This window comes from Clinocottus analis, unplaced genomic scaffold, assembly GCF_023055335.1.
Source record: "Clinocottus analis isolate CAN_PGR_092001 unplaced genomic scaffold, fCliAna1.0.p SCAF_8, whole genome shotgun sequence".
Classification (NCBI taxonomy): Eukaryota; Metazoa; Chordata; class Actinopteri; order Perciformes; family Cottidae; genus Clinocottus; species Clinocottus analis.
In genome coordinates, this window is record NW_027176240.1 from 9,057,643 (window position 1) to 9,072,653 (window position 15,011).

General features: G+C 41.8%; 1 protein-coding gene across 1 annotated transcript in view; it reads left to right on the forward strand.

The window, feature by feature from the left end:
- Positions 1-15,011, forward strand: part of lrmda (leucine rich melanocyte differentiation associated) — a 186,310-nt gene that overhangs the window by 112,243 nt on the left and 59,056 nt on the right. The window contains exons 3-4 of the mRNA XM_068568474.1: positions 12,479-12,605; positions 14,028-14,167. Coding sequence (XP_068424575.1) covers positions 12,479-12,605; positions 14,028-14,167 — 267 coding nt within the window. The remainder of the gene's footprint in view (positions 1-12,478; positions 12,606-14,027; positions 14,168-15,011) is intronic.

Consider the following 15,011-nt stretch of genomic DNA (forward strand, 5'->3'; position numbering starts at 1 on the left):
CTGGGTTAAACAGTACGTCTTCCCATCCTTTTTACCCCATCCCTCGAGTAAAGTGTTCTTCAAAGGTATATATTTCATTGCAAGCTGACAGCTTTGACACCATAATTGACCTGAGAGCTTCCATCTTACTCTTTTGAAATTCTCCGTTGTAATGTGTGTCAACTAGATAAAATGATTCCCATCTCCACCTTCCTCTGGATTTCCATTTGCAAAGACGGCTGACTGACTGACTGGCGTAGGCTCCATTATCATTCTGTGTGAATGTCTGTGATCAGGGGGAACGATGCCGATGGTTTCATTGTTTGAAACAGGTGCTCACACTTTAGTCCTATACGTTAGTCGAGCATGTGGAGCTCTTTAGAAGGGTTAAACAGTTTGTGATAATGTCTGGTTTGATACCTTGTGAATAGGCTTTGCTCCGCCTTGTCTGTCTGTCAATGTGTCATTGTCTTAGAGAGGCAAAATTTGTTTTAGGGTTTTATTAAATGTGCTAATGACATCCACAATGTTCATCTTAGTACTCTGGAAATGTCAAAGACTGGGAATTTAATATATATCTTTTAACGTGTTTGCCAATCTTTGCCAATTTTTACCCATTCTGCAGTATTTTGCTGGACTGGAAAGGACTTTCCTTTTAGAGTAGAATGCATTTTAATAATAATAATAATTACATCCCAATATAATGTATGTACACAACAAAGTCTTTTCTCATTTTGGTGTGCACATACAACTGGTTTTGTTCCCACATTCATCCTGATAATAAATTCTAGATTGCCCCCTTTCCCGTCTTTTATAATTGTGGCATCTCTTTCCGACGTGTTTTTTTATTACTACAGTGTGTCTGTCATATTTGTCATGTCACTTAAATCCACCATCAAATCGAAAGACCCTGAAAACATTTCTCTTTGGTAAAAAGACAAGCACCCTTTCCCTTTTGTTCCTATTCTTTTTGCTTCTTTCTCACATGTGGCTATAAAAAGACTTGCTCTGTTTTTGTATGCCATGTCATATTACTAAGTTTCACGCTTGCTCCATGAACCTGAGACATATTTTCTGCTTTCCTCTGGGCTAATTGGGAGATTGTGAGGACTGTGTCTATCCAGAGTCTGATGCCCCCAAATGTGTCAATGTGCTGCTATGCTGCTGTTAGTCGACATGTCTTCTAGTCAGCAAGAGGCATGTTTTTCAGAACAGATTGTTATTAGATTAATTAACACTGTATTGGCAAACTGTGATCGGATCGCATGATCTTCTCTCACCTTTGCAGACACTTGTTTTTTCAATCAAAGTAATAATGAAAATAGACTTTTATAACAGACCCATTTGAAAGAGAAATAACTCTTAAAGTGATATCTCTTTTCTTGATAAGAATCCTTGAGGAACTTTTAATTAGAGCAGTGTACGTTGTGTTGAATACATGTGACCCATGTGTTTATTTTGCCTTTGTCCAATCTTATAAAGTAGAGGGAGGCTTTATGTGCCTGAGTAAAAAGGCTTCAGGGGGAAGCGGGACTAAGGTCCAGTCCCACTTACGTTCACTGGTAAGCCTGTTGGACATCTGGCTTTGTTCCTCTTAGAGGCTCCTTATCAGTGGCCTGATGCGGTTGTCCCCTCGCATGTTCTTCTTGTTCCTCAGCTGGGCCAATTCGATGGCCTAAGTGCTCAAATTGAGCCATTTTGTCTCACTTTGAAACAAACTAGGATCTATTATGCGTTGTTTTTTTTTTTGTCATACCCCTCCTCCTTGTCTCCTCTCAACGTTGGCCTTGGTTTATGTAGTTTGTCAGTCCCCCCTGCCTTTCTCTGCTCTTAAGTTTGAAACGCTAGCCTTGTGAGGGGTCAGTGTTTCTACTCCAGCAGTGTCAACTTCAATCTGGGGCGATTTGGTGTGAAATGTGTGCCATGGTGTGGGGGCTTGGAGGTCAAAGCCCCAGTAATTGATGTTGCTTATTCATCTGCTTTTCCTTGTCTACTCTCACCGCAGCACAGCAGCCGATTTTGTTTGTCTAAATTGTTTGAAGATTTACTGTAGGTCTTAGGGCCCTGAGAAGCATCCCCCTTCTGCACTTTGTCTGTGTTCCTACCTAGCAGGGGGTTCAGCACTGGTTGCACACAATGGTGTCAGCACAAAAGAGGCTTTCCCCAACACAAGGCCTTGAGGACATCTCATAGCATGATACTGAGGACAAGGAGACACACAATGGTGGAGGCACAAAAGAGGCTTCTCTTAAGATGGGACTCAGAGGACATCTAGCATGACAAGCAGGGCAGCTCTCACTGTAATTAGCCATGGAGCCAGCCTGACCAATGGCCTAAGATCAATGAACTATCAATAAACAGTTTTTTTTTTAAACTGAAAGGCAGGGAAGAAGGTTATTGGCAGAAATATTGTGATGTAACGCAACCAAATTAAAATAAGTAGCTGAAGGTTTGGTCCTAGACTGATAAGACAGCCATGTTTGAAAACCAATATCCTTTCTCTCCGCTGAACTCTTTGGGTCTGCTGATCTTTCTTCCACTCCGTTCCTTCTGAGGAACGCTGCCTGCTAGCTGAAGCGCAGGATGAAATGCTGAATCTGTTTAAGCACAAAGAGGAACGCAATGATGGAGCCACATTTAATCTGGCCCTTTAGCATGTCAGGCGGCTGCATGGGTGGTATGTCCTCCAGGGCCTTTGAAGAGGGCCGATTTGGAGAAGAGATTTGGATCATTACACAATAAAGAACACTTCATAAGTACTGAAGTGAGTTGGAGAAATGACGGTTAATGATGTTGACAGCAATTCACCTCTGCTGAATTACAGAAAGATTTGACTCAACTTGCCTTCTTTAATGAGCCTCACTCAGTAAAGGTAATGGGCCAGCGGTAAGACACGGAGCGAGGCGGGGAGGGGAGAAAGTGAGAGAGAGTGGGAGGGATTTGTTCTTTTTTTTTACTCAGGGAGCTGCACTGCTGTCTGTGGTTTACACAGGGCTGATAGACTATCACATACTCTTTAAGCTGCCGTGTCAGGGAACCACAGACAGACACAAAGGCCATCTTCAGTAAAGACTGGTAGAGGAACAAGGTGGTCTGGTCTCCATTATTGTTTTCAAAGCTGTGTGCATATGAATCACTACATATTGTGTTACAGTGGTGTTTCTATGTGAATAAACGACACTACTAACTGCTTTTGCAATATGACCAGTGAATACTTTATATAAGTAACTTTCGGAAAGTGTGTTCCTTGCTTTCAAATATTCAGCAATCGCACTTTCACACTGTGCAGTTTGTCGTAATGTGCACTGTTTTCTCCCAATAAGTGTCCATCATTTATTATGATTTTCTTCTAAGTCTTTCTTCTGGGTTTTATGTCCTCTGCTTGTACCAAATAAGCCTATTTACACACATCTGGAGCAAGAACACTGATTCCAGCCTACAGCCCGTTCACTGTTTCTAATCATGCATGTTTATGTGCAAGTTTCTGACAAAAAGCTTAACTGACAGCGCCACTGTTGATTTTCAGTTCTATTTTTTCCACATCTGACTGTCATCCCATCAAAGTAACATATCTGTCGCTGTCTTTGAGTGTCTCACGCTGAATGATAAATATGTACATCCAAACTGGGATTCAGTGCCAATTATGCATTGACAGCGATGTCACCCAGAATGTAACATTTAAATTAAAATGATGGCATTCAATTTCAAACTGCCTTGTGCGGTGACATATTCTATTATCTCTGTCTGAAGTGTAGGACGAGGCAAAAACAACAACAATGAACGAAGGAACTATTCCAAAGGTCAAATCAATAACATTGCTGTTTCTCTGCTTTTTCTTCTTGGCACACCTACATGTCAATCATTAAGCCTATTTATAGGCTTGTTAGAGCTAAAACATACTCCTGGTTTTCTTTGACATCTTGGAAAATCTCAATATAGACGTTAGATTGCCACGTTTAGAAGGCCCTGAAAACCTTCTTGCCTTGAGTGAATGATGTTACAAGCTGCACTGGAAACATACACGATAAGTCAACGTTGATATATTGTAACTACAGTTATATAGATTTACCTTATGGCGATTTTACAGTTGCAATATAATGGTATAAATTGTACATGAAAGTGCAGCAAGCTCTAATTCACACAGGGGGGAAATAAAAGACTTGATATTTTAATTGGCAGGAATACTTGTCTAATTATCACTTTTCTGTTTGCTCTCCATGCTGAGATTATGTAATTATCTTCTTGAAACATTGTGGAATGATATTGCTTTTTTGTGTGTCATATTCTGAGACGCCTCTGTACCTGACACTCAGCAAGCCACTTAATAATATGCTAGAAAGGCAGCTAATTATATTATAATAATGGCTTGATGAAAGCAATACAGCAGGCTGGTGAATGAGGGATAGCACCGTTAGACTGCTCAAGTTATATCTTCATCTCAAATTACAGTAATCGCACCAAACAGGAAGTTCTTTAATTACTAATGTGTTTGTTCATTACGGCAAAATAATTTGGAGTCTTTGCATTTGTTATCATTATGCAAATTGCAGTTCATAGTAAATTATATGTTTCCCTGCAATGATATTTTCAGCAAATTGAATCCCTTATCAAGTTAATTACTCCATGTTTACAAGCCCCCCCAAGCTAGCGTATCCCAATTAAAGACTACACCTGTTCTGTTTGTGGGATTGGTATTTCTTACATGTGTCATTACATGTTCTCCTGCAGAGCACAGGTTTGTCAGGGGGGAAGAAACACCGGTTAGACCCCTTACTGGGCTTCCAGATTTCATCCTGTACCAACAAACGTTCTGGGCTGACTGTTGTCGTCTAGTTACGGGATCCTTTGCGGAAAAGAGGCGGGAACACAGCTGACACGTGCGTCTGCAGGACCTGCGGTGGGGGTAGATGGGTGATTTGACGGAGGGCGCTCCCGAACAGCAGCAGCGTCAACAGCAGCCGCAGACTGCTCTCCAAACTTTTTAATTAGCACTAATTACCTTTGCAGGAAAATGTTGAGGCTTGAAAGGATTTGTGTCAGCAAGTGGGAGATCAAAGATTGTGGTGCTGTGCATTTTAATCTGAACACTGAGGGGTAATAGGGGGCTGTTTGTGTGTTAGAGAGAGGGAAGGAGGGAGAGAGGGTGAGAGAAGGAAGTGAAGCATCCCAGGTGGTACTTGAGCAGTCTACCTCTAGTAATGCTGTCTACCAATCACACCACAGGTCCCGTCACATTATGAAATGTTCCACTAATATAAAGAAATTCCCTTTTTTTATTTTTTTTTATTGTTTAATCGAATCATGGCTCGCCCTCACTTTGTTCATTTCCTCCTCTATCTGTGCGTGCGTTCCTCAGTGTCAGCATGTGCACGTCTGTGATTCTTTTTTTTTTGAGCCGCTTCATCGGACTGACAGGCATTTCATAGAGGTGGTTTTTAATGCATGCCTGGACATCACTGTGGCAGGGTCATCCATCAGACTTCAAGACAACATCGATCATTTGCCATGAAGAGAGCGCAGGGTAGTGATTATTTGCTATTAGGTGGATGCTCAGGCATACAAATGGCTGGCAGTTGACAGTTGAACTCACTCAAACGTAATGCGGGACGGCTCCCCCTCTCAGGGAAATGTTGACAAGCACCGAGCCTGAACACTGTAATGACAGAGCGTACAGGCAGACAGGGCACTGAGGGATCCTTCCTCACAGATCGCAGCATCTATTATTTAATGGTTCCTTTTTTTTATTATTATTGCAAGAGTACATGAGTTCATTTCTAGTTACATATTCTGTAGACATATACTAGTTTTATGTATTCTTTTATCCATGAACAACTAATGTGCAATGTGGAATATACTCATAGTATATAGGCTGATTGACCCTGTCACTGTGATGCTATTCTGTACACTTTAAGATGTGTGAGACCGTGTAGCATTCATGAGAGCGTGTGCACTTGTTTGTGCCGCGTTGATGTCCTTCCTGACTGAGATACCATCAGTGAATTGATTTTCAGCTCCTGCTCACTGAGAGAGAAGGGTGTTTGTCATGTTGATAGACAACTAATCTTTCAATACAAACATTCACAAGACGCATAGCCGTACTTTGAGCACAGTCCAGGTACTATGAGGACGGAAGAGTTGTGTATTCTCTGAATGGGCACCGTCTCACGAGCAATACTACCTGCCTCCCTTCTCTGATGATGTATTTCACAGTGTACAATCCAGTGTTGTACATTGGAAGCACTTCTCAGTCTGTAATAAATCTCATTTGCTGGAACTTTGAAAGAGATGTCCAGTTTTTGTGTTGCAGCAATCTCTCCGTATCTCTCAATCGGGTCATTGTTGGAGCTTAGACTTCATCCGGGGCCAAACTGGGGTCAAGCCAAGCTTATGAGGTTGGGCCTGACAGGAATGTCTGTCAAGTCCTTATCCTTTGGCCAGGGTTGATCCATGGTCATTAATCAGACAGGGATTGGAGATGCAAGGGGAAGCATGAGGCCAGGTGCTGACCTCAGTACAGTTACTTTGATTGTGTCTGGCCCTGACTCTCTCTGTGTGTGTGTGTGTGTGTGTGTGTGTGTGTGTGTGTGTGTGTGTACATGTGTGTGTACGTGTGTGTGTACGTGTACGTGTGTGTGTACGTGTATGTGCGTGAATTGACAGGATCAGTCCCTGTCTGATTCACTGGGCTCTCAGCCCCTCTGCCAGCGCTAATGACATTGAGAGAGAATATTAACCTCACACACTCAGCAGGAAATATCCGCGGGGATAGTCTATAACTCAGACACTGCGGGATCCACAGTGGTATTATCATTCACACACCAAAGCTACTTTTAAACGTTCAACAGACGCACCATGGTGTAGACATTTTTTTCTAACAATTTAATCTGCGCTTCTCACATAATAACTTCATATCAAGTAATGAGCGATGATATTTAACTTCTTCATCAACAAAAACTTTGTTAATTGTATTTCACAGATTTCTTCTTGCTTGAATGTGTTTATGCTCTCTAAAAATGTGTATTTTTGTTTTGCAGATGATGTAACGCTGTGTAAAGTTCAATCTGGCATGCCACCTCCAATTGACAGCTTTGTAGCTTGTGATGTTCTACACAGAGGCTATCAGGAGCAAGCATAGCGCAATATTCAAAACAGATTAAGAGTAAACACACATAAAGAATAGATTTGCTGGCGGCGCCAAACGTACTCTAATGATTTGCATTGCCATTAATAGTAATTTGCAGCTGCCTAGGAGGAGACATGTAATCCCCTTCCCATGTGTGAATTGACATGCATTCAGGGAAGGCTATGTGTGTCCTGGACGTGTGATCTTTAAATGACTGCCACCTGAGGCCTGGTAGTACAGAGAGAGAGAGAGAGAGAGAGAGAGAGAGAGAGCGAGAGAGAGAAGTGGCACACTACATGTGAGGGAGATAGGGGGGTGAGAAAGGGAAAGCTGTGGGGGAGATAGAGACAGATAATGACTAATTCACCATCGCCATCAGAGATGCATGTACAGAGACACGTATAGGCCATAAACTGTAGCTGGAGGGAAGAGTGCTGGAACAGACCTGATCAGTGCTGTGTGGAGGTGGTTTGGATATTGGGGCCTGGAGGGGTTGCAAGGCATTCATTTGCTTTACAGATAATGCCATCTTATTTACCACAAGCTAATCCTGATAGTGTTTTGATGCTGCATTTTGGTATTTATTTCTATTTGTGTTTTTGTTTTGGGTTAAAGTGATGAAATGCAGCTGTGTTGAACTATTGGGGGCTTTAATAGCCTAATATGTTATCCTAAATTGTTCCTTGATTGACACAAAGCTTTATAACTGGAGGCCTATCCCACTCACCATCCTTCTGTTACACTACAAAAACATACATTATATCAAGTCATGCAGTAGCATATTTAACTATGTGACTTTTTATAACACAAGAAAAAATATCTAAAAATTGGTTGAAATAAACTTCTTTCCAGTGTATTTGTTTATAATTTTTTCTTTAAGAAGTGTCAGCAACAGGACAGAATAATGCACATTTATGCATTTGCAGAGGGGTAATAAGACTTGATTCTTAAAATAAGTACATTTCTATTGGGAACTGTTTCATAATTACAGACAACACAAGTTGGTAATTTGTTGTATTACTGATTAATAAGATTTGTAGATACTTCGCATTGCACAGAGTGGCATGAACCATCATAATATTTCTTATTTCAGGCTGAATGTCTCTCCAGCCTCCATCCCTCTCTAACCAGCCGTCCTCCATTCACCTTTCTTATTAAGTTTATTAAAGCCAGTCCACATACTGGGTTTCCCAGGTCCAGTTCCTTTTCCCATTCATTACAGTACCTTATCCTGGCAGGCAATCTGAAGTGTGCTTTGAATAGTCCATTATGCACATATGAAGGCCATCATGGCCCCAGTATTGGTCAATTCATCAAACATTTATCTGTTGCCTTCTGAACAGGACGTCATTATGCCTGTCACTCTGCAGCTCTGGCCGGCCGTTTAGAATAACAGTGCATTGGTTTTCTGCACCACTGTGACCCCTGAGAGGACATCAGCCCTTTAACTGTATACTGCAGCTGCGAGGACTCTCCAGCTTTTCAAAGTGTTTCTGTGTGTTTTTGATATACATTCTACTCAGGAACTTTTTCAGTATTGCTGTGCTAGCTTCAGGGATCTTCCCTCTGTGGTTTATTTCACCCTTTCAGTGATTGGGAAGACTGTGAGCTGGTTTTGCATTATATCTGTATTTTATGGCTAAGACTAACTCCACATTGACCCATTGTCTTCAGTTTCTAAACAAAAGTATTCATTCAGACAACAGTTTAAAAAACAGCAAACATAATAAGCGAGACTGTGTAACATGTAAAAGGTTGCTCCGTGTTTCAACTGCTGCCGGAGGATATATGACATGACACTGGCACACACCATAGGCAGGAGTGACTGACATTTCAGCCAATAATGGTCGAGAGTTTTCTCCCCTCTGTTGTCAACACTGGTTCATCAATCACTGTGTCTGCATTAGTATTAGTGTATTGATCGGGCGGGGCTGCTCTCTGGGTCAGTGTCTCTCCAGTGTCCTTGTCTGGCTTCTCACAGAGGTCCCTGCTTCCTGCGCTGAGTTTCTGCTCCAGCTAAACATTTGTGTGTGAGCTCTGTGTGCTCAGTAGGCAGGATCCCAGCAGATAATGGAGATTTGAACACATACATGCACTACTTATGTAAGCTCAAAAGCACACACACTGATGCACATGAGGCCGTGTGATGTATGATGCTGAGCTTACACAGGCTAAGTGGTAGTCAAAGCGTAAAGACAGCCTGAAGTATTAGCTCTGACAATGAGGCTGATCATAATTATCTTAACAAGGAGAGGATTCATCGCCTCACCTCGTTAAAGCTACCGCCTGTCTCTGTCCCTCTCTTGCTAGTTAGAGGCTTAAGAGAACACATTTAATCACATGTTACAAAGGAAATCATAATTATCTAAATTTGGACAATCAGGGGATACAATATGATGTGAGTAAATCATGTTTCGTATAGTATTTGTAAGATTTTTTTTTCTGTTGTTTTCATTAAAAATATTTTACTTATTTTTTCAAGCATGAATATCAAATGTATAAAACAAATCAAACGGGTAGTAGTAGTAGTAGTAGTAGTAGTAGTAGTAGTAGTAGTAGTAGTAGTAGTAGGAGTAGCAGCAGCAGTAGTAATAGGAGCAGTAGTAGTTGTTGTTGTTGTTTTAGTAGTTGTAGTATTTACCATTGCACTAAAGATTACTGAATATTTTCATTATCACTATCATCACAATATATTTTGAAAAAGGTGAGTTACATCCAACAATACGAACATTAGAGGAAAAAAACAAATCTGTGTGAGTTGCATGTGTTATGCCTGTTTGCCATTTACCAAACCTCTACAGCACCAAGTCGATTATGCTCATTAGTTTTGTTAAGAGCAAAAGCTGCCATTTTTTCTTTCTCTTTTTGAGAAGTGAAGTACTTTTACTGCAGTGCTTGAACTTTGTTAGTTTTCCAAGCCACACATTAAAACAAGAAAGCTTATAAAAAGTAATGAAACCAGCAATGGAAATCTGCAGAGGGAGCACAGAAAGCTAGAGAGTATTAGAAGTTCAATCCCTGCACTGTATTTAATGCTGGATGGGAGTCAGTGGCTCTCCCCTGGCTGTGAATTTAACTGATTAAATCAGCCAGTGCACGCAGCAGTGGTGACATGAAAACAACAATTAATAAGGCTCCCTCCTGTGCCATGCGGCTCCTTTTAACCGAGCAGCTAATAACATAACCCACAGGACTGCAGCCCTCCACACACACACACACACACACACACACGCACACACACACACACACACACACACACACACACACACACACACACACACACACACACACTTACAGGTGGCAATAGTTAGTAAGCACCCTCTGTTCACAGAAAATGCAATAATGTTTATCCAATATGGTGTGCTATACATTATGCTCACAGATTAATTGCATGTTGTACACCAAATTCCCTGTCAATTCAAGCACAATAACTCTGCTGATAAATGTAAAGTTTGTTTTATAATTGCTAGTTAAAAAAAAACAAAAACACTAGTGAAATTCATGAACAATCTACACAACAAACAACTGTAAATGTATCAAAGAGCAACAAAAAAGGAAACATTTTAATGGAGTTCATGATTTTCTCTATATATTTAAGTATTCTAGCGTAATGGGCCATTTTGCTTTCATAAATGAAAAGGACCAGAGGGAAAACAAAAAAAAAAAGAGAACAGACAAGGATTTCATGGAACTGGCACATCTCTCTATTCATCCCTCTTGCCAATGCATTAATCAGACCTGATAAGAGGTTGTCAGCTAGCGGCTTTGCCAGCACACTGGCTAGGTGCTGTCAGCTGTTGTTGTGGGTATCAAGTGTGTGTGTTTGCAAAAGGTTGCCGTCTTTTGAAATGAGGCAGCTCACTCCGCTTCACTCGCTAGTCTACTGTGTATCGCTTGTATTTGGCTTTGTAGTTCAGAGTGGCTGCCAGTGTGTCCACTCTGTGCATCTATGTGTGTTTTCTGGCCAGGAATAACTACATATACGTGGAGTTCAAGCTGATTGGCCAGTAAAAGCCCCCAATAAAGCACAAATGGAGGCAGTTGGTCTGGCTAACTAGAAGGGTGTAAAAATGGCTACCCGCTGACCAACATTTTAATAGAGCCAGGTGTATATTTTTCATTCTTTCCTTAGTTGTAGTTTACATCATGCATCTGACTGCATATTATACACTGGCCCTTTACAGCTTTCTGCTTTTTGCTATGCACTTGCAAATTGTCATGATAGAAGTGTGATATTTACATAGCTCTAAGTTGGTATGTGTTATGGCAGCCATTCACGTGAGGCAGATCCAGAGAGGAGCAGTAGTTCACACTGCAGCTGAAGACCTGACTGCACCTTGAGATTGTCATGTTGTAATGTGACACTGCTCACTGGAAGTTATAAATACGTAAAGTTATGTAAAGGTGATCTGTTTGCTTTTTAAACTAGAATCATACATGACGTTAGGAATTTTTTTGAAATTTTGAGCTTGAAGAAAATCCTTTTTATCTTGAGATATATTTAATAATGAAAATGACTGTGTTTAATAAAAAGAATATGTGAGGAATAATTCCTGAGAAGTGTACTCAGTATGTGTCAAGTTATGGCAGATTTAAATGTCAATGAAGTCACCCAAGACACTTTAACATGGCATGCTGACAGTGTGAAGGATTAGACAACACACACATTGCCTTTGTGCACCTTCCATGACTTGAACTTTGCGAGGCCCGAACATTACTCCGAACACCACCCTCCATCATTGTAATGCCCGTGTGAATGTGTATGTGTGTGAGAGAGACAGAGAGGGAAAGAGTCGAGATGACCCTTCACCCCTCTTTGCAATTTGTCATAAAAAGAAGCGGAAAGGCAAAATTCCTCCTCAAAGAAAAACATCCTTTGATGTTAGAATCCCAACACTAACCCCTATCGCGGTAGAGTTGCAAAAAAAAGTTTCCCGTCCATTCCATCTGTGATTGCGAGTGTATTCTGGTTCCTCTGTGAAAATGATGGATGACAAGTTAAATTTGTGTCTGGGGAGTGAAGGTGAACTGTGACAGAGTGATTTGTCTTGGGAATGGAGGGTTAGGGTCAGGCGAAACTGGGCGCCTCAAGGCACAAGACATTGACAAATTCATCCTGCCCGCCGCATTTCTGAAGCCTTTTGTTTTGAATCCTGGCTACTCACAAGTGACCCCCATCCCTCATCCTGCCAGCTGCTGAAGGATGCCTCACCATGCCAGGGGAGCTCAGCACCACTAATTCTTGTCATTCACTTCCCTGACAGGCCCGGACCCAAACACTCCCGGCGTATGAAAGAGGGAAATATATATTTCTGCACAATAACAGCTGACCAGATTTAGAGCCATAACAGTTGTCCTGTTGCCTTTTCTTCGCAGGTCACTGGCGGGCCTCAAAATGTTCACTGTGCTGGAAGAGCTGGTCGTTGACAACAATCTGCTTGGAAATGACCTCCTGTTGCCCAGGTTACCCAACCTCCACACCCTTACAGTCAATAAGAACCAAATATCCTTTCAAACTAATCACTCAGTCCATGTCTCGTTTTCATTTGCAGTTTACTATCCAGACATAGAAAGCACACATCAGTCTCAGAATCAATGTATTTTGTTTACATTCATATGTTAATACAACTTGCACTTGTCTCAGAGAACCAGTTTTTAAGGTTGTGCTTTTGTCGGGGGTGTTTTAAAAGAGAGAAGAGGAACTTGGCTGTCACAGAGCTCCACACTGAACTAGTTTCTGAACCACAGGGACCTCTAGTGGAATTAGATTTTAGAGTCAACCCAACAGATGTGTTTTATTTTTTAAAGAGAATAAAAAGTGTGGCATTAAAAGAAGCCAAAGAACGGGACGTAATGTTTTGCGATGTGTTTGCTGTTTGGACATATCAGTTGTTTTAAATTTATGGAGAATAGAATCAGGATATTTGAGATTTGGATCCATGATGCATAAATACACTTCTTTACCTCACTAAAAAGAAATAAATCTATTCATCAATTATTAACGCTCACATTTTGGCTCATCGGTTATAGCGGCTCTGTGTGTTCTGCTTTCCACCAAAAGTAAACACGTTAAAAAACAGAGCTCTGCACACCCTACATTCTAGACAGAGACACATTGCGAGGCTGTTTATGATCAGTCAGAAATGTGTGAACTTCCCGTCTAAGCTTCAGAACAGGTTTAGCAATGTGTCCCGTTTTCCTCTGGTTATGCAGATCCTGCTGGGTAACGATGTTCACTCTTGCACATTCACACACACACACACACACGCACACACACACACACACACACACACACACACACACACACACACACACACACACACACATTTCCAGAGTCAACATTAAAACTGGGGCTCCTTGAAGTGTGCGTCTGGGACTGTGTGCTGAGTTTGGTTGTGAAGTGGTCGGCACATGCTAATAGGCCAATTATGTACATCCTGTCGTGGCACAGTGCCATTTTAAAGCTCGAGCACTGCATTAGTGCAGTTGTATTTTGACACTTTGGGGCTCAATTTTCCAAGTGAATGTATTAGTGATGAATGTGCCTGCTTAGGGGCTGTTTGTTTTTTCCACGTTTCGCAAAAGTTTTCCACTGCACGGCTCTGGGAAGCACGGACTGTTTGAACCACAGGGCATCCATCATTTTGTCACTGTTCTGCACCCGGCCACCTAGGAAATGAAAGAGATCGGGAGAAAGGGAGAGAGAGCAGCAGCCAAATTGTGTCACGACTATATGCCAAAGCCTGCACCTTAAATTGCCCCTCTGTCTGCCCAGTCTCACAAAGCCAGTGACTAACCCCTTTGAGCACTTCGGTAAATTTGACAGTGACGTGTTTTAGTGCAGACAGGCACGGTAGGGGCTGTGCGGGTAGTAAATGCTAATGTAATTAACAGCGTTAGGTCCTTGACATCCGCCCTTTGACACCTGACTGATATCGAGGCCCTGCTGGAACACTTGGCTGATGTGACCCCGTCACTGGTGTACCTAAGCCTGCTGGGAAATGAGGCCTGCCCCAACCAGCTGGTCAGCCCGGATAAGGATGAGGACGACTACCAGAGATACAGGTAAGTAACTACTTGGACTGTGGTAATGGTCTCCATAAATAAGAAACACATATAATATAACTCTTTAGATAGATGGATGGATAATGTTCAGTGTGGGTGTGTTTATATTTTCAGGCAGACAGTTTTGATACTAAGCTATTCAGAGTCATAGCTTTTTGTAAGTAATGGATTTGGAGATGTTCCTTTTTTTAAAACATCCAGCCCCCTACATTTCACTTGCAGACTGTGGATTCAACCACATCACTCTAAAAGCTTTGTCAACTGGCCCCTCTACACTCCAGTTTGCAAAATGGATTTCATGTGTGACTAGTCACCACCACAAATGAGTGTTTACTACCTACCTTACCAGAGCAGATGATGCATTAAACATCAAGCTAGGCCTCAAGCCATGCAATATGACCACCATTTGTCAGGGTCCTTTACATGAAATGCGATAAAAGGCGAAAAGCATACTCTCTTTTGTCTGTTTTCGCCCTAAGTGCTTGTTTCTGACTCTGCGTTGCCTATTAATCATTTACCACCCATGCCTTTCTTGAATAATCTTTCTTCTTTCTTTTTGTCTTCCCCCCCCCTCCTTCACTCCCTCTCTCACTTTGCCTCCCCTTCTCCCCCTTTCCTCTCTCCTTGCATGCTTATCTTGCTGGTGAGGAAAGCTGTTCTGTTTTGACTGACAACGTCTAGGGTCCTGTAATGTAATATTCATAATGTGTCACATAGTAAAACATCAATTTGAGCGTGATGCAGATTTCATGTCTGACAAGGTTAGGCTGTATGCAGGTCGTGACAGCACTGGCCTTGGGCAATAAATACCCAGCCCAATGCCTCGGGAGCTCTTGGTCTCTCA